Here is a 19,431-nt window from a genome sequence, read left to right as displayed (position 1 = left end):
CGAAGAATGGAGTGGTGTACTGTGGTGTACGCATACAGTGGAACATTGAGCAACTACAAGAAGGAGTGAAGCTGTGAGACACACAACAAGGTGAATGGATCCTGTACACAGTATTTGAGTGAAGTACACCAGAAATAAAGGCAAACACTTTAATGCCTCACCAATATGGACTAACTACAATGTGTAAACTCAGAACTGAATCATAGAACATAGCCTAACATGGACATAATTATTGTAATAGTCCCTAGATTGTAAGCTCTTATAGCAGTTAACTCTATCCCTGAATTGTAATGCCTATCTCTAAACTTCGAGATGCTGATCCCTTAGCATATAACCAAATTGGTCTCTGGAACAATGCATATCTTTGAGACACCTGAAACTCAGAGCTAGAGCTTGGCAGATATGAATGTCAGTATTAGTGCATACAGCCACTGTTAAAAAAAAAAAAAAGCTGAAAAAGAGCCCAGACTTCAATTAGTGATATGAATGAAGCAGGTCTGGTTAAGACCAGGGCAAGCCAGGCCAAAAGGGTAAAGGTTGAAACTGACTGTGTTTTAAAACTTCAACTTCCATATGAGACCAAGGGAAGAGATATCTATTTGGTACAGGATCTAAATTTTCTAAATGGTACAACTCTACAGTCGATTTGTTCAAACACCACAATTGCATGGAACTTTGAACACACAGTGAGATACGGTAGGTTAGTATAGGCTGGAGTGAAATAGTGACACATACCTGAGTAATTTGGGCAGATAATAAAAAATATATTTACAGCCTCCCCCTCCCCAGCCCCGAGGATCTGGGGGAAGGTGCAGATGTGTTGGACTTCCTCACCCTGACTGGTGTTGATGTTGTCACAAACACTGGGACTGGCGGTTTGATGTGCTGAGCCTGCGATCATGGGACATGCCCTTATGAAGCTCGTTACTGCAAAGGAGAGGCTAAACTTGCATATAATTGTGCCTAAGAGTCTCCCCCTGAGTACCTCTTTGTTGCTCAGATGTGGCCCTCTCTCTCTCTAACTGAGCCATCTCGACAGGTGAACTCACTGCCCTCCCCTCTACATGGGACCCGACTCCCAGGGGTGTAAATCTCCCTGGCAATGCAGAATATGACTCTCAGGGATGAATGTGGACCCGTCATCATGGGACTGAGAGTATCTTCTTGACCAAAAGGGGGATGCAAAATGAGACACTGATAGTTTCAGTGGCTGAGAGATTTCAAATGCAGTCGAGAGGTCACTCTGGTGGACATTCTTATGCACTATATAGATAACACATCTTAGGTTTTAATGTATTGGAATAGCTAGAAGTAAATACCTGAAACCACCAAACTCCAACCCAGCAGTCTGGATTCCTGAAGAAAATTATATAATAATGTAGATTACAATGGGTGACAGTGTGATTGTGAAGACCTTGTGGATCATACCCCCTTTATCTAGTGTATGGATGAGTAGAAAAATGGGGATAAAAACTAAAGGACAAATGGGGTGGGATGGGGGGATGATTTGGGTGTTATTTTTTCACTTTTATTTTTTTATTCTTGTTCTGGTTCTTTCTGATGTAAGGAAGATATTCGGAGATAGACTGTGGTGATGAACGCATAGCTATGTTATCATACTGTGGACAGTGGATTGTATACCGTGGATGATTGCATGGTGTGTGAATGTATTTCAATAAAACTGAATTTAATAAAAAAAAAAATGGAAAAAAAAAAAAGATAAATGTTTTGGGGGAGATTGCTATACTTCCAGAATATGTAGTCTCAATACATGAATGCTAGATCTTATTTCATATTTAATACACTTTTTCCCATATAACTATCTACTTTTTACAAATTATCTCATTTAAAACATAAGGGACAATTTATTTTTTACCCTTCTGATAAGTAGAAAACTATGCTAAACTAACTCCCTTCTAATCCTAGACTGCAAGACTGCTGTATGCATGTACAGAATTATATAAATACACACATATACACGTTATTTAGAGTGATATATTGTTTTACCCCCAAACTTATTTATTTATACCTTAGAGCTAAGAACATCCCTTAAGTTTGGGATATATTTTTTATCAGGTGGCAGCAAGTAAAGTTTTAAAAATAATTTGCTGAAGTAAGAGGAACAGAAGATCCTAATCTTATTTATGCTGAAGAAATATCTGACAAGATTTTGTTTATACTAAGGGAAGAAGAAAAAACAAAGGGAAATAGGAATTCCCTTTTGAACAACTATAAGGCAAATTCTCTAATGTAGAGCTAGTTCACAACTGAAGGGGACAATTGCATAGTAAATACAAAGACAGTGATTGTACAATACCATTTGACTTTGCTTAATTTATTAGATGCATTTCTGAAAATGATCAGCAGAGTGAATTTATGTATGATATTTTGAATAAAATATTCACATTCATTTCATATATGTTTTTAGAAGACTATTAAATTTTTCTCCCTGGACTTTTCATAGGTTTAATGTTTTTAACTTTTTATTTTTAAATCACAGATGCACAAGAAGTTGCAAAAAAATGTAGAAAGGTCCTGGGCACCCTACACCCAGCCTCCCCCAATATTAATTACTTGCATAACTACAGTACAAGGGAATTGACATGGGTACAAGCCACAAAGCTTGTGTGTGTGTGTGTGTGTGTGTAGCTGGGCAATTTTATCACATATGTAGCTTAGTGAAACTATCACCACCATCAAGATACATAACTGTTCCATCATGCTCCCTCATGCTACCACTTTATAGCCACGACACATACACGCCTAATCCCTACCCCGGCAATCACCAATTTGTTCTCCTTGTTTATAATTATATTGTTTTACAGATATTATATAAATGGAATCATATCTTTTTGAGATTGGCTTTTTCATTCAGTATAGTGCCCTTGAGGGTCATCCAAGTTGTGTGTATCAGCAGTTTGTTCCTTTTTATTGCTAAGTAGTATTCTAACACTTTCAAAATATTTATATTTTAAATATTACTATATACTGCCTAAGTGTATAAGAATAGTTTTATATTTATAAATTTGTCTCATCTATATGTATACATAGTTTTATATTTATAAATGTCTCATATACATGTATCCATTTACAACAATACTTTTTGATGTAAAATAGCCACTTGTGTGTCCATATAACTCATGAACACTTCTCAAAAGGAGTTTGTAAAATCTCTGAAGCTTTTCCTGTATTATATTCTGCAATACAATCATGTTACAGGGAATTAAAGAGAGTATATACTTATAAAAATCATAGAAGTGTTGGTGTCTGAACTGTTGCAGTAAGGATCTAAGCATTATAAAGGAAACATTTACTGTAAAGCAACAGAATTTTTAAAAGACAGTTTAACTACTTTTCACAAACTGCACCTAGACAACAGCATTTAAACACTGGATAGCTTTCTTCAGTGGATTAAGGTTAAGAACGTTGGCTGGAAGGTACAACATAAACATGAATTATAATTTTTAAAAATCCATATTACTTGCTTTAATTGACATGGAAAAGTGATGGCTGATGGTAGCATAAGCAGGGCAACTGGAATTCAATTCATATAATGTTTTATTTATGTCTGAAATTAATTGTTAAATAATATGAACTTATTAAGAGACATAGGTATATGATTACATTAAAAACATAAATGCATACATATTAGGGAGAAGCATTATATCTAATTAACTAAGCAGTAATATTGCTAAAGTGTAATATTGAGAAATATCTTGCTGTACCTTGGGAAAGAACAAGAACAACAACAAGGAAATCACCTCTGTAGTGTATAATATATACTATTGCACCTCAGGGAATATAGGTCCAACAGGGATATTATGCATTAAAAGGGATTTATGGGTCTGTTTTGTGAGAACAGCAGTGGAACTTACCATCTTGATCTGTGGTCACTGTAATAGCTGTGAACGGCTTGGGAGAAAAACTCAATTCAGAAACTCCATTCATGGCTTCTATTTCAAAGGTGTAATTCACATGAGACACAAAGTCAAGTACTATCACAGAATTGTTGATCAGGCCAGAATGTCTTGGGATGAAGCGGAGTCCTCCTCCACAGTCCTCACACTGGCTGGTGTCTAAGCCACATTTCTTACAAATTACACTGTATGTGAGATCTTTTCTTCCTCCTGTGTCACTTGGTGGGCTCCATTCCAAAATAAGGGCTGTTTCATTGATGTTAAAAACCACATTTCTAGGAGCTGAAGGTGGCCCTAGAGGAAAGCAATTAAAAAACAAATGTACATGTATAGGATAATGAATTATGTGAGATATCGAAAAATTCATCAGTAAACACTTGGTCTTTTATATTAGTCTGAACTCTTCTGATGGGAATCAGAAAGAACATACGGTTAAAAACATCTGATTACATTTAGCAAGGAAGAAGTCTTTATGGTGAAGACTGTCTATATCCTAATGTTTTGGTGTATGAAGTTCAATATTTAATAGCAAAAGCATCAGATCTCCAAAATCTATGGTAATTATACCTTGTATTTGTTGACTGGAAATACATAATGGCAAAAATTCTTTTAAATTATGGGATAATTTTAATTACATGTTATTAATTACATCACTATTTTCAAAATTAGAAGAGATAAAATAGCAATACCATATGTGTATAAAACCTATTGTGTTCAGTCTTTTAGTCTTCATATAATGTTTGGTGTATACATCAAATAATCTCTGTTCATTGGCTTTGAGAAGCACTAAGGGATTTGTTTCCCACAGGTTGAGCCATAAATTTAGGGTGGTCAAGAGAATTTGGACAAGGAAGAGAGAGGGAAGTTGGAGGCAGCAAAAAGACTTTTACTAGTGCTTTGCCAATTTGATGGGAAACAATATTTTACAGAAGGGATACAAGGGGGACACCCATAATATATGGTAACTAAAACCTACTAAACACAAGTTAAGTGTGTCCTTAGCAGCTGATACAGAGACCCATATAGTCCTCTTATTTGCCATCAAGACTGAATAAACCAAGTTAATATTCCAAGCTATAGATGAGCATCGGCCCTCAGTCTTCTTTCTCACCATTTTCCCATTAAGATCATGCTGGCTGGAGTACTTAAATGTACTTTTAAATGTTCCAGCCTTTTCTTAATATCATTTCAAATCCTTTACCCTTATCTGAGACTTTCAAACCTCAGTTTCATATCATTCACTGAGCATATATTAACTGAAGGTCTACTATGTGCAAGGCACTGTGTTAAGTGCTAAATGTGAAATAACACAGAATCCATGATGCTGAAAGACTATGCTTATGATAGATATTTTGAAAATAATCCATTTCATAAATAATTAATAAAAGAGCATTCCTGCTGTAGTTTATAAGGTTTAATATTGAGAAATTCATACTAATTCTCTAAATTTCTGCTACCAAGAAAGTTTGCTTACAGGGTGGAAAGACATTTCTTTGCAACCTTCTTTCCAGAGAAAGAAATTGAAGTTTTCGACATTGATCTCTGATTTCTCATGGCTACTCTTGGATTTCAAGCTACAGCCATTCATTCATTAAATAAACATTTTATTTAGTGATTACAATGTTTCAGAAACTCTGCTAAATCTTGGGCTTCCAGTGGCAAACATGTTTTCTTTGTTATTAACATTTTAGTTGGAATGGCTAGGTAAACACACACACACACAAACACACATAAAAAGAATAAAATTTGAATTATAATAAGTGAAAGTAAGAAAATCAAAGGATAGGAGCTAAAATACAAACTATCAGGGGGACCCTCTTTAGGTAACCTTCTGCGAAAGTCTCTTGGAGGTGGTGAGGAGGATGTGCAGAGTAGCAGAAAGTATATTAGTTTGAGAAGGTGTATAGTTCTTTAGACAAGAAAGATATTGAAATAGTCATAGAACTGTAAGAAAATCACTGTGGTTAGAGTGCACAGGGAGAAAGTAATAAATGAGTTTTGAGGAATAATAGAAAGTGACGAGATAATCCAAGACTATTAGAGAAATGAGTCTGGATATTTTTCTATGTATAACAGGAAGAAAGTGATAGATTTTATGTATGGAAATGATATGTTTTTAAAAAGTATTTTGGCTGCAGAGTAGAGAATGAGTACAGGGGTGAGAGAAGTGAGATGTTAAGTGGTGCTGGAGTAGCACAATATTAGTCATAAATCTACATGACTGTACTGGGTTTAAGATATTAAGAAGTGTTAATATATATTTTCCTTTTTCTTTTGCTGGATCCTGATGTCAGCAACCAGGCACGTGAACTACCTACATGTGTATCACCTAAAATTAGACTGAGAAATGGGACAGGTAGTTGACCTTAAAGTTTGCTGCATACCTTACTTTATGCCATTTCTTATTTCAGGGGGTAATAGAATTGTCTGCCTTCAGAAAGGAAAATATGGAGGGGATTGTAACCTAGAGCACAGAGACCAGTGTAGCTTTTACCTCCAACCTGGACTTATGCTTGGCAGATATTCATTATCACTATCATAATAATGTCTTCCTACAGAATGACATATTCATATTGTTGGTCTTTTCTCTTGTTTATAATGGAAAACATGAATTATTATTCACTCATATTTCCATGAGTAGGAAGACTGTTATCAATTATGTTATGGGTGCCTGCAAGGATTTAACTATCATCCTAGAGATACTTAAAAACAAAAAACAAACAAACAAAAAAAAAACCACACAGCAGACACCCTTCTTACTCAAGAGCCCTCATATCAAATTTGCATGACGATTAAATAGCTTTTTAATTGCTGTTAAATTATGCTAGCTAAACTGTGATTTCATGCAAATATTAAGCTGTAACGACATACAGTGAATCATTTACTAAGATTTAGAACTTGGAACAAAGAGAGACAATTAATTCTAATCCTTAGATTCAACTAAATTATGTGTCACTGGGCTTTTATGAATGTGGCCTGATTGCTTTGTTATCATTTATAAATTATACAAAGATTATGTGACATGTTGAAAAAAAACTTGGCAGCAATAACCCTTTTGGAGACATCTGTATTGAAAACTCTAAGGGATTTCCTTATGTTAACTTTTTTTTTTTCTTTAAAGGAAACAATTAACATAGAAAAAAAGCAATCTCCACATCTTACCCTCCAGACCGACTTTATAAAAAAAGAGTAATTATTCTGATTTGCCAACTAGCTGTTTTTCAAGTCCATCATAAAAAAAAAAAAAAATATGAAAACTACAATGTTTTTACTAGTTTATTTAGAAATCAATTGTTTTAATAATTTTTTATCTCCAAATTTCAATTTCCCTTTACACATTTAGAGAATAAAGAAATAGTGTACTAACTGTAAAACTTATTAGAAGCTTGAGGCAGTGCTGTCTATTCCCTTCTAAATCATAAGGCCTTGCAGGCCCACATCTTTCTGTCAGAGTAGAGGAGGACAGGTGTTCTATGATTTTTGTTTTGCTTTATTTTATTTTATGCTTTTTTTAATGTAAAGTACTTTTAAATATAACTGTGTTTCCCAAAATATGTTCTGTGCACTACCTCTAGTTTCATGTGATACTGCAAAATAAAATGAGTTCAGTGCTCAAATAATAACTCTTCTGGGAGCTTTACACTGAACAAGAGTAATAAAATTTGCTTCATTTTGTTGAATTCAACATTTCACAAAAATTTTTTCATAGGATCTTCTTTTCCAAGATGAATCTAGAGGAACACTAGCATTCTGCAGATCACAAGGCTAATGTTGAAGATGGGGAAGCTTGAGGGTCATATTTCAGGCACTACATCAATTGCTATATATTTATATGTCATGTTTATAATCATAGTAATTTTCCATATTGACTGGGTAGTGACTATTCACCCATTAACTCTATAATTAACTATGGTTTGCCTATGCATTTTTTGACCTTACAAGAACAGTGAAAATTTGATCAAATTGACAATATCAAATTGTAAAGGGCTATTGTCTGTCAATATATATTTTACCAGTTTTTAAGTAATTACTAGGTAATAAAGTAGATGTGTTCATTAATTTTTTTGATTACCAGAGACGTAATTGTACAGTGTTCTAATCAAAGGCAAATTTATTCATCTCTATGAGTTTTCAATTGAGAGAAAAATTGTTCTGTGTTCAACTGTGCCAAAGAGTACTTTTAAAAGTACATTGAAATATCGAGAGATGTTTAGGTAAATGCTTTTGCAACAAATGAAAAACATGATTTACTAAGAAATAAAATACAGAGGTACACATGAAAAAATAAATTACTTGATTACAATTAATATTGCTCTAAAAATATAAGCTGATAGATCTGCATATTGACATAATTTAAAACTATCAAATTCATCTCATCCTTTGCATTATTACTATTAATTTTAATCTTTTATCAATATCTATATATCCATTTTATTAATCTAATATGCTTCCCATATAATCTTTTTAAAATGCATTTAACAGAAAAGGATTTTGCATTCTCTTTCTCTATACCATATTGTGTTGTATCTATAAGTTTTGTTCATAAAATGTTTTTCTTTTTGGAAATGGATGGAAAGTAATCACAGAACTGAACTCCAACCTAGCCACAGGGAAAGAAATAAATCAATTTATTCAGATTAAGAAATTGCACCCAGGAAACTAAAGTGATTATGTCAAGGCCATGCCTTCCATTAAAGTTAGGATAGTACCTAGGTCTTTTACATTTAGTTTTTTTTTTTTTTGTTTTTTTTTTTAATTCTACCACATTGAACAGAGCCTACAGATAGAAAAGGTCTGGTAAATAAATATTACAAAATATCTTATAGTGCCTTGCTTTTAGAGTTTTGTCAAATACAAGCTTACAAAATACACAAATTAGGAGTGATTTAGTGTTCTCCTATAAGAGACATCTTTAAATAATATTATCTGAAAATATTTGAAAATAATTTTATATACAGAAGAGCTATTGAAACTTACATTTTCAAGGTAAATATTGCTCAGAAACAGCAGAAGTGCATTTTAAATCCTTTGCCTTCCACACATGCAAACTGACTAGTTTCTCATTTTCTTCAATATTATTGTACCTATCTTCAGTAACTAAATTGATAATCTAAAATTGATGTTAGTTATCCATTAATGTTTTCATAGTACTGCAAAAGAGGACCTAGATCACTGTTTTTATATTTTTCATCATTTCTAAAACTCATAGTTAAAGAAAACAAAAATAAAAAATAAATCTGACAGATCAAATTCCATTCACTTCCAGAATAAAATCTAAAGTGTCTATGAATGTCCTCATAACCAGGCCCAAGTCCATCCCATAGCCTCCCACTCCTATTTGCTGTATCTCAATGGCTTTGCATATGTGATTTCCGAATTCCCTTTGTTTCTCTTTGCTTTATGGGAAATTCTTATGCTTAGGTTCTGATTTACAACTTACTTCCTTTGTGACACCTCCCTTTTGGCTTTAGGCAGAAATGATGTCTTTTATCCCTTGTAGGCAAGCACTAAAAGATATATAGCCAATGATTTTTAGCTCTTAGTTTAATCTAAAGAGTATACTTGGTATTTCACATGATCTATTTCATTCAGTCATCTCAGAAAATCTCTGAGGTGGTTATTAGTATCTCCATTTTACAGCACAAGAAACTAATGCTTAGCAAATAATGTACATATTACACTGAAGTATTAATGTACACCATCTATGATACAAGGGTAACATTTATTTTAACTAAGGGAATAAAGACAAGGCATGGGTTTTGAACATTCTGAGTATTATATACCACACAGTGAAAATTTTGACAAATATTGGAAAACAAAGTTCAAGGTTATGATCTTTGTAAAACCGGGTGTTATTAATTAAGAATTGATCCACATGACTCAAAAATAAGTAGAGAAGTGGAAGGAAATGTTTATATTATGAAAACTGAGATTAGCTAATAAAGACCCATAGCAGAAGAGGCAGCTGTTCATCTCACTTCCCACTGGGAAGATATAAATGCTTCTTAACATACAATTCAGTGGACACGGTGAAAACTTAGAAAAGCATTTGTAGTGGCCCTGAATTTCAAAGCAATAGTTATTAGTTGTCTTCACCTATCCAGGAATAAATCCTCCACATTAACCTATAGAACAACTAATTGTAAGACATTTGTTTTAGTTGTGCAGGCCAAGAGTTAAAGGACAAAACCACATGAATGTAAAAACACATTAAAATACAAATAAAATAATGAATAGACCAGCCTTGGGTCTCTTAAATCAAATATCATCCAGTTTCCCTAACACCATGAAAACAAAAACACCTACATATAGCCCTTTCTGTGTTTGAGTGAGTTACTTTAATTAAACGCTCATTAGAAGTAGAAAACAAGAAATATGAAGAAACTGAGCACTTTAATAATTTGGAAAAATAAAGCAAAACAACGAATGAATAGATTAATGCAAATCAATAAACCTTTCTCAAAATGCATAAGGTTGTGGGGGTAATTATGGATGCTCTTTTTCAAAATGAGGCTTTCTTGGTAATCAGTCTGTTGTATACAAGTAGATGAAATTGAACGGTACTATTCTTTCTGAGTTCCAACTGGAGGCCAAGAATAGATTCACCATGGCAGTGAGTGGTAACACAATTCTCCAGCAAGAGGAGAATGGACACTTAATTTCTCTTTCTATAGAGGAAATTCTCCCAGGTGATTTGATAAAAGGATCTCCCCTGAATTAAAAATTCAAGTATTTGTGTTGAGGAAACATGGTGAAATTCAAGTGACAACTTATGTCAGGGATGTGTACTGGACAACTAGGATTCATTACACACAGGTGCCAATTCAGTAGTCTAAGGGTCATTTAATTTAAAAAAATAGACTACTACAATATACTGAGGTATTTTGTATAATAAGACCAGTCTAGAGTACGACACAGCCTGCTAGAGGTAACAATTGTGGATATTTATTGCATTACAGTTACTAATACAATGAGTCACCTAACCAGTCAGTTGTGTTTTATTTTAACTGTGAGATAGAGCGAAAATAATTTTCTCCATGCAAAATTTGAACTTAGAGAAGAGGGAGAGAAAAAAGAGAGAGAGAGAGAGAGATGGAGAAGGGGCATAAAATATGATTAGCAAGCAGAGCAGGAGAACCTGGAATGTGAGTATCCTATACCCACATAGAATCTGGGGGACCTGACTAAAGCAGTCAAAATGAGGTAAGAACAACTCTTCCTGCCACATCAACCACTATTTTTTATACTCAAAATAAGATTCAGAGAATAATTATTTTCTCAAATTGCCAATTATTCAAGCAATAAAAGAAATCATTCTTTACCACGTTAGCCTTAAAGTAAAAGTAACCTCAAGTTTTACACTTTCATTCCAATCACTGTCACTGTATATCAAATACAAAGATGTGATAATTTTCTATGTATAAAGAACAAAGTTGACCAGACTTTGATGCCTACTATAAAGCTACAGTCATAAAAACAGCATGGTATTAGCATAAACATAGACATATGATCAATGGAATTGAATTAAGAATTTGGAAATAGACCCCCAGATATACAGTCCACTGATTTTTGATAAGGCCCCCAAATCCACAGAACAGTCTCTTCAACAAATGGGGCTGGGAGAACTGGATAGCTATAACAAAAAGAATGAAAGAGGACCCGTACCTCACACCCTATATAAAAATTAACTCAAAGTGGATCAAAGACCTCAATATAAGAAACATACCATAAAACTCCTAGAAGATAATGGAAGGAAACACCTTTAAGACCTAGTATTAAGAGGTTGCTTCTTAGACCTTAAACTCAAAGCATAAACAACTAAAGAAAAATAAATAAATGGGAACTCATCAAAATAAAGTTTCTGTACCTCAAAGGAATTTGTCAAAAAGGTGAGGAGGCAGCCAACTTAGTGGGAGAAAATATTTGGAAACCATGTACCTGAGAAGAGACTAATATCTTGTATATATAAAGAAATCTTACAATTCAATGTCAATAATACAAACAGCCCAGTTATAAAATGGTCAAAAAAAATGAAAAGACATTGCTCCAAAGAGGAAATACAAATGTCTAAAAAAACAAATGAAAAAATGTCCATCTTCACTAGCTATTAGGGAGATGCAAATCAAGACAACAATGAGATATCAACTCACACCAATAAGAATGGCTACCATCCAACAAACAAGAAACTACAAATGCTGGAGAGGATTGTGGAGAAATTGGAACTCTTATTCATTGCTGGTGGGACTGTATAATAGTACAGCCACTCCGGAAGACAATTTGGTGGTTTCTCAGAAAACTAGATATTGAATTACCCTATGATCTGGCAATTCCACTTCTCAATATATACCCAGAAGATTTCAAAACAGTGACATGAACAGACATTTGTACACCGATGTTCATAGTAGCATTGTTCACAACTGCCAAGAGATGGAAATAATCCAAGTGCCCTTCAACAGAAGAGTGAATAAACAAAATGTGGTATATACACATGATGGAATACTATGCGGCAGTAAAAAGCAACAAGGTCTTGAAACATATGGCAACATGGATGAAACTTGAAGATATATACTGAGTGAAACAAAAGGAGAGATATTGTATGTTACCACTTCTATAAACTATCTGAATAATGTAAAATCAATGTCTTACAATGTAAGAATATTGGGGACGTAGTGATAGACAGTAGCTAGTGAGGGGGAATGATAATATAATATCAGATATGTTAATGATGGTGAATTCAAAGGTGTGGTAATGGATAGGGGTGATGATTTTTGTTTGTTAATGGGAATAAAAGTATCAGAGTTGTATTGAAGGCAAATAGGAATGAAAGGGGTTGTTCAAAGGCATGTTTCCCACAGATCAGCACCACAAATATAGATAGGTGTTTGCATGATATACTTCTAAGGTATGACACTAGAACAGAGAGTTGACAACAGAAGAGTACATGGGAAAAATCTACACATTACATACTAGGGACTATAATTAATAGGAATACCATATTAGTATTACACAAGTACTAGGGACAAACAATTGGGGGCTGAGTGGAGTTGCGAGATGTTTTGGGTCATGAGAATTGTTTAAAATGGAGAGTGATGAGGATTGTACAACTGAGTGATGATAGTGTAGATGTGGATGGATTACCATGGATATATAACATAAGCTATGTGAATTTAGGAACCCCTTATTTTATAAGTTGGGCCCTTGATACTGAGGCTTGCTAGGGTGAAACTTACTGCTGTAAAGAGGAGGCTGAGCCCACCTGTAATTATGCCTAGGAGTCATCTCCAGAGAACTTCTTTTGTTGCTCAAATGTGAACTTTCTCTGTAACTTTCTCTCTCTGCAAACAAACTCATTACCCTCCCCGTGATGTCGGACAGGAGCCCCAAGATGAAAGAGGCTTCCTGGTGACATGGGACATGGATTCCAGGAATGAGTCTGACCAGGAATGAGCCTGACCCTGGCACTGAAGGATTGAGGGTGACTTTTTGACCAAAAGGGGGAAAAGGAAGGCAACAAAATAAGGTTTTAGCAGCTAAGAGAGTTCAAATAGAGTCAAGAGGCTGTCCTGGAGGTTACTCCTATGCAAGTTTCATCTAGATATGCCAAATGACCACAGTATGATAAGCCCAAGTCAACAGTAGTCCCCAAAATCCTAAAGAATACCTGGATCCCTATCTGAGACTCTATAAAAGTTTCACTTACTAAGTTTATTCTTCAGAAACTTAAATCATTCAGAGTGCTCTTATGTGAGCTAATTCCCAAAACCCAGAGGCAATGGCCTCTTCAAGAACATCAACTAGATGTGCCCCCTTTGCTCAAAAAGTTGATACCCCTTTTCAACATGAACAGGTTAGGGTGGTCACTGCCTAGACATCCCTGAAGATCAGGAAAGTGATTAAACTAGAGGAAGGGGTAGCAATAGACAGGATGGAATTCAACAAAGGATTATGAATACTGGATCTTTATATAATTTTCTTCTTCTCAGTTGCTAGGGCATTAGAACAGTTAGAAGGAAAGAACTGAAATGGTGGAACTGTAACCTATAGCATCCTTTGAAATTTGTTTTATAGCTTCTTGTTAAATTATAATTTGAAAGCTATACTTTTGTATATATGTTAAATTTCACAATAGGGAAAGCATTGAAACTATGGTACTATAACTCTTAAAACTTTGGAAATTTCCAATATATCAACTTATTAAACCAAACTTTGAAAGTTATTGCCTTTTTGTATATATGTTATATTTCATAATAAGGAAATAACTGAAACTGTGAAAATGTAACTTAAAATATTCTTTGAAATTTCCTCTATACTTGTTAAATTGCACTTGAAAAGTTATCACTTTTATCTATATATATTATATTCTACAATAAAAATGATAAAAAAATAAAGTTGAAAGCAACTTTTTAATCACAGGTAATTGATTACATACTTAGATAAAAAGGACTAAATATAATCCTAATTATGTATATTAGAATAACCCACATGTACAATTTACATTCTATGTTTTCTACTTTCCTAAGTAGGTAACACAAATGTTTATTAAATATGTTAACATTGCAGTTCAATAAATTAAAGAAAATTCCCCTTTTTAGTTAGACACATAAGAAACATCAAAGTAAACACAGTATGACCATGGAATTATATTTTGTCTCACCTCTAACCCATCCACATATTAGACACTTCATTTTTCTGGATCCTCTCATACTCTGCCTTTTCTGCTTAACAAGTACTTTTTAGTAACTTATTTCATTACTTTGTTTCTCCAACCTCAGTGAGCATGTTTCCCTCCTGGCCTGGAAAACATTAGCAGTTATTTTGGTAACAGACTTCTTGGCAGGCACAGGGTCTCCTGTGCTCTGAACTGCTCTCAGAGGCAGCCCTAATTGATCAAGACCTGGTATTGCAGAGTGTCCTTCACAGCTTGTCCTTTCAAGCATAGAACATACACTAATGAGTTACCTAAGAAATAAAGTTAAGAGCTTATGAAAGAGATTAGTAAATTAGAGAAAACTTAATTCAGTGTTCATTTTTTATTTCTTTTCTTAATTTCGTGCAAAAGGAACAATATGAATTAAAAAACAAAGCAAAACAAGAAGACTCAAACTTGATAGTGTGTTGTTGGTATGATCAGATATTAATTAAGACAGCTGGAGAGATCCTAATATGGTTAAAACTGCAGAGGGAGAGACAGGCCAAGTTGGGACCTTGCATGGCATTGGCTGACTTAATGCTTTTAAGCAAACGGAGTTGGGCTTTAAAAGCTCTAAGTAGAAGTGGGAATATTACCAGCTTTTTTTTAAAAGAAATAACACTTTCTAATAATTTGGAAGCTATCCAGGAGAGATGGAGGACTTAATGAAGGAGACCTGCCAGGAGAATATTAAATAAGCCCAAGGAGAAGTTGAAGGCCTTAACTAAATGGATAGCGTCAGGAACTGATAGGAAGGAATAGATAGAAAAAATGCTAAGAGGTGGGACTGATTGTCCTTGTGACTACTTCAACATGTCAAGGTTGGGGTAGTGGTCATGAATCTGTGCTTTCTGGCTTGGATTCATCAAGACAAGGAAATCAGCTCGTGTAGGTGAGCAGGCCAAGATAGAAGGTACTAACATTGGCTTTAACAAACTGAGCTTCAAATAATTAGTTATGTATCCATCAAATATTTATTGAGCACCTACTGTATGGCAGGTACTATTATGAGTGCTGAAGATATAGTTAAGAAAGTACATCCCTACTACCGTGACCTTTGTAGTCTCGTGTGGGTAGAACAACAATAAACAAGGAAGCAGGTATACGAATAAACAAGATGTTCTCAAAGAATGATACAGAACATAAAAAGTAAAACATGAGGATCTTAAAAAGAATAACTAGGAGGGATTCTGTTTTTGACGGGATGGTCAGGAATGCCTGTCCTAAATGCTGACATTTGAGCCTGAGTGGCAAAAAGAAAACAGCCATGAGAAGACATAGAGGAAGAACATTTCAAGGAGAGGAAATAGCTAGTACCAAGGATAAGAACAAGGTCAGCAATTTGAAGTCCAGGAGGTTAAAAAACAAAGTCAGGGATGCAGGCAGGTTTCCATAGGACTTACAGATTGTCCGATCCCATAATAGTTGGCCTTGGATTTAGGAGAAATACTGGAACATGGAAAAAAGTATAGGCATCAGCACTATACAGATGATCTTTAAAGCCAAAAGAGAGAACAAGAACATGTGAAAAGACCAGACAGCAAAAAAAAGGGACTACTTGGGGTCCTTAAAATTGTGCTTTTTTATATGATCAACTACTATACTTATCTATGAATTTTCTCCTTACTTGGCCATTTACTTACCAGTGAAATGTTCTGGTTAGCTACTTCTAATATTTTAGTCCTCCGTTTTCTTTTAAACTCATACATTCAAAATCTCAGTTACTGTTCTCCCTGTCCCTGATGCTGAGGAAAAGTTGCCTCCTTCTGAAACCCTGGAAGGTTCTCCAAAAGCATAGTTTCAAATAAGATTGACAAAAACACCAGAAAGTAACGGAATTGACTGTTTACCTGCTCCAAATTCTGATCCCTATAATTTGGAATAAAGAATGACTGATTCATAGAGACACATGATTTAGAAGTAAAGGGATGTGATATTTGTTATTTGTAGTTAGTGAAACGAAAGAAAAGGTTGACACTTGTTTGATTCTTGGCCTCAAAAGTTCTGTGGCTTGGCAGGCTTGCCCAGGTTCTCTTAAGTCTAATTGTTCAAGGACCCCTGGATTGTAATTTTTCTGATTGTTCTCCCATCAATCTCCTCTTTTAATTTTTTAGGAGCCATGTTACTTTGGGTTTATGTCCTTTCATTTTCTGCATATACTGAAATAATTGCTAGGGTCTCTCACCTGGTCAGAGTATAATTCAGAAGACTTTACCAATATTGGATAAGTTTAGAGGTACAATATGTAATATATTTTACAAAAAAAGGTCTTTAAAAATTCTTACATTATTTTTTCAATCTGTACAATACAAATGATGGAAGGTGTGATAGCATTAATGCAATAGTATTTAGTATTAGTATTAACATAAAGTATTTAGTAGTTTGAAACTACCAGAAACTAATTCAAAATGAATTTTAAGTGAACAGCTTTCCTTATTTAACAAACATTTGTGTAGCTCCTACAATGTGCAAAGTACTGTACTTAATAATTTTCAAATATTAACCTATTTCCTCATAACAGTATTGGCTATGTACTGTTATTGTAACTACATATGTCACAACTGAGGTAAAAGAGACATTAACTAATTCTCCCAAGGTTATTTAGGTAGTAAGCACCAAAACTAAGGTTTACACACAACAATCTGGCTCTAAAAGTCAGTGTGTTTACTAGTAACCGTGCTGAGTCTTAGCTAAAACAAGGCAGAAGCCTTCTAGGAAGTAGCCAAGAGAAGACTTGAAAGATGAACCTCATGTTGCTAGACTCAGGAGACCAGACTAAAGTTTCTCATTTCACCTTTCCTTGGGGATTCCTTCTTTTGATTCCTGATGGCAACATGTCTACATACAGCTCCCTGCCTGAAGAGACCTAGAGAAGACAAGAATTAAACCTTTCTCTGATTCTATTTGCATAACTAAGACAAATTAGCATTCTTAAAACATAATTTACAGTTCCAAGCATAAAAAAGGAAATTTAAAAAAAGAATGACAATGCAAGAAAAATAAAATGTTAAGCTGATTAGTATTCATATATCAGATTCAGCAATGGCTGACTAGGTAACCAGGGTCATAGATACTATTACATTCAATATTTAATTTCCTTAAATAGTCTCTAACTCCAAAGATTTGCAAGCCTTCCAAGCTCCCTGATCTACTACCTAAGTGAAAGGTTATTTTGATGGGAACCATTTAATACATTCCTTCATCAGTTGCCTATTTATGGACTAAAAAATAAAAATAAATAAATAAAAAGAGAAGACTCCCTTCTCCTCACCTAGGTTTCAGTAAAGTTTTGAGGGATACTTGCCTTGTAGGATTGTAGCCATTTGAAACACCACTGTCTATATAAGCTGCAGTGTGTAGCCTCAATGTAACAATACAGAGTAACCAAGAAAGGAGAATTACAAAGTACAGTAATAACAAGGTTTTCCTCTAAAATGTTTTCACCATTAAGTGATAAATTATATTCAGAATTTTCCTTTGCCTATTTATAAACTTATATTTCTAGAAAAAATTTTAAAATGAGTAATTTTCAAGGCTACAATTTTCTGAAGAAACTTAGCCACTCAGCAGTTACAACCAGAAAGCAAAAACAAAACAAAACAAAACATAACTCATCTACTAATGAATGTATTGCATTTTCATTAAATGCATTCAATAAAAATATTTTATTTTAAAAATTCTATATTAATGCAGACAAATCTATGAATTGTATCAGTTAAGTTTTTAAAATGGGACATCTCCCTCATTGTCTCTAAAGAATAAGAGACACCGTACGTCTTAATCTATTTTTTGGCTCATGGAATTACATAATATAAGCAACATTGTGGTACCAATTCATCACCAAGAAGGGAAGATTTTCACTATAGTATCTTATTTATGTATTTGACAAGATTTTTACACTATCTGAAGGGTGATGTTTTACTTTTGCATAGTTTAGCAATGCAAAATTTACTTTTATTAAGAAAATGTGCAGATATTCCATAATATTTTAATAATAGAAGAATCCATATAATTAAAAATTTGCTCTGAATGCATTAAAATGACCTTCACATTTAAATTTATTATTCTGTTGATTCCAACTCAAAAAGAAGAAAGTGAGAGGTAAATGTGGCCAAACTCAGAAATATCTTTATTTAAAGACAACTGCCAAGGGAACAGGGACTTTTCTGCATCACTTGAAAGTTTCATCTGCAAGCTTCTCCACACAGTAATTTTGATGGACCTAAATTGATCTGCTTTAAAATGGTCAAGGGTTGAATCAAAGGAAAGAATTTTTTTTCCATCAATTTTCATGTAGTCTTAAACTGCTTTAAGTTCCCATGTACAGATTATGATTAGGGAAAATTTGCAGGGTGCCTTAACTAGTGCTGGTATTTGAACAACAAGGATCAATATGAATTGTGAAGAGTAAACACATTCTTTGCAAGCCGTTGAAAAGCAACTTTGCTGTGAAAAAAAGAGAGAGAAGCTTTTCACTTGACTCATGTCAAAGACAAATTATATTGATAGGGCAGGATTTTGTGCATTTACTTTTTAAAAAAATAAAGACATTAAAAAGGGTCGGAAATGTGGAATTTCCAAATGCAAAATGGGTAGACTTACTGGTACATGCCATAGAAGGTGGGTCTTTTTCAGCTCGGAAGTAACCCTTTTCACACTGACAGACAGAAGTTGCTTCCATGTAGGTTAAACTGTGTGGAGGGCATTTAGAACACTTTATATTCCCAGCAAATGCTTTATAGAATCCTGGTCTGCAAGCTGCAAAACAAGAGAAACAATTTATATTTAGTTTTCATTGTTAGAATTCTTTTATTTGTACATTCC

The 19,431-nt window shown here is 34.1% G+C and overlaps 1 protein-coding gene across 1 annotated transcript in view; it reads right to left on the bottom strand.

Moving 5' to 3' along the window:
• EPHA6 (EPH receptor A6) overlaps positions 1-19,431 on the bottom strand; it is a 1,002,097-nt gene that overhangs the window by 584,081 nt on the left and 398,585 nt on the right. Inside the window, 2 exon segments of the mRNA XM_037834014.1 lie at positions 3,876-4,211; positions 19,210-19,365. Of these exon segments, the coding sequence (XP_037689942.1) occupies positions 3,876-4,211; positions 19,210-19,365 (492 nt within the window).

This window comes from Choloepus didactylus, chromosome 1 (assembly GCF_015220235.1).
Source record: "Choloepus didactylus isolate mChoDid1 chromosome 1, mChoDid1.pri, whole genome shotgun sequence".
NCBI classification, from domain to species: domain Eukaryota; kingdom Metazoa; phylum Chordata; class Mammalia; order Pilosa; family Megalonychidae; genus Choloepus; species Choloepus didactylus.
The sequence above is the reverse complement of the archived record's forward strand: the minus strand, read 5'-3'. Positions and strand labels throughout refer to the sequence as shown.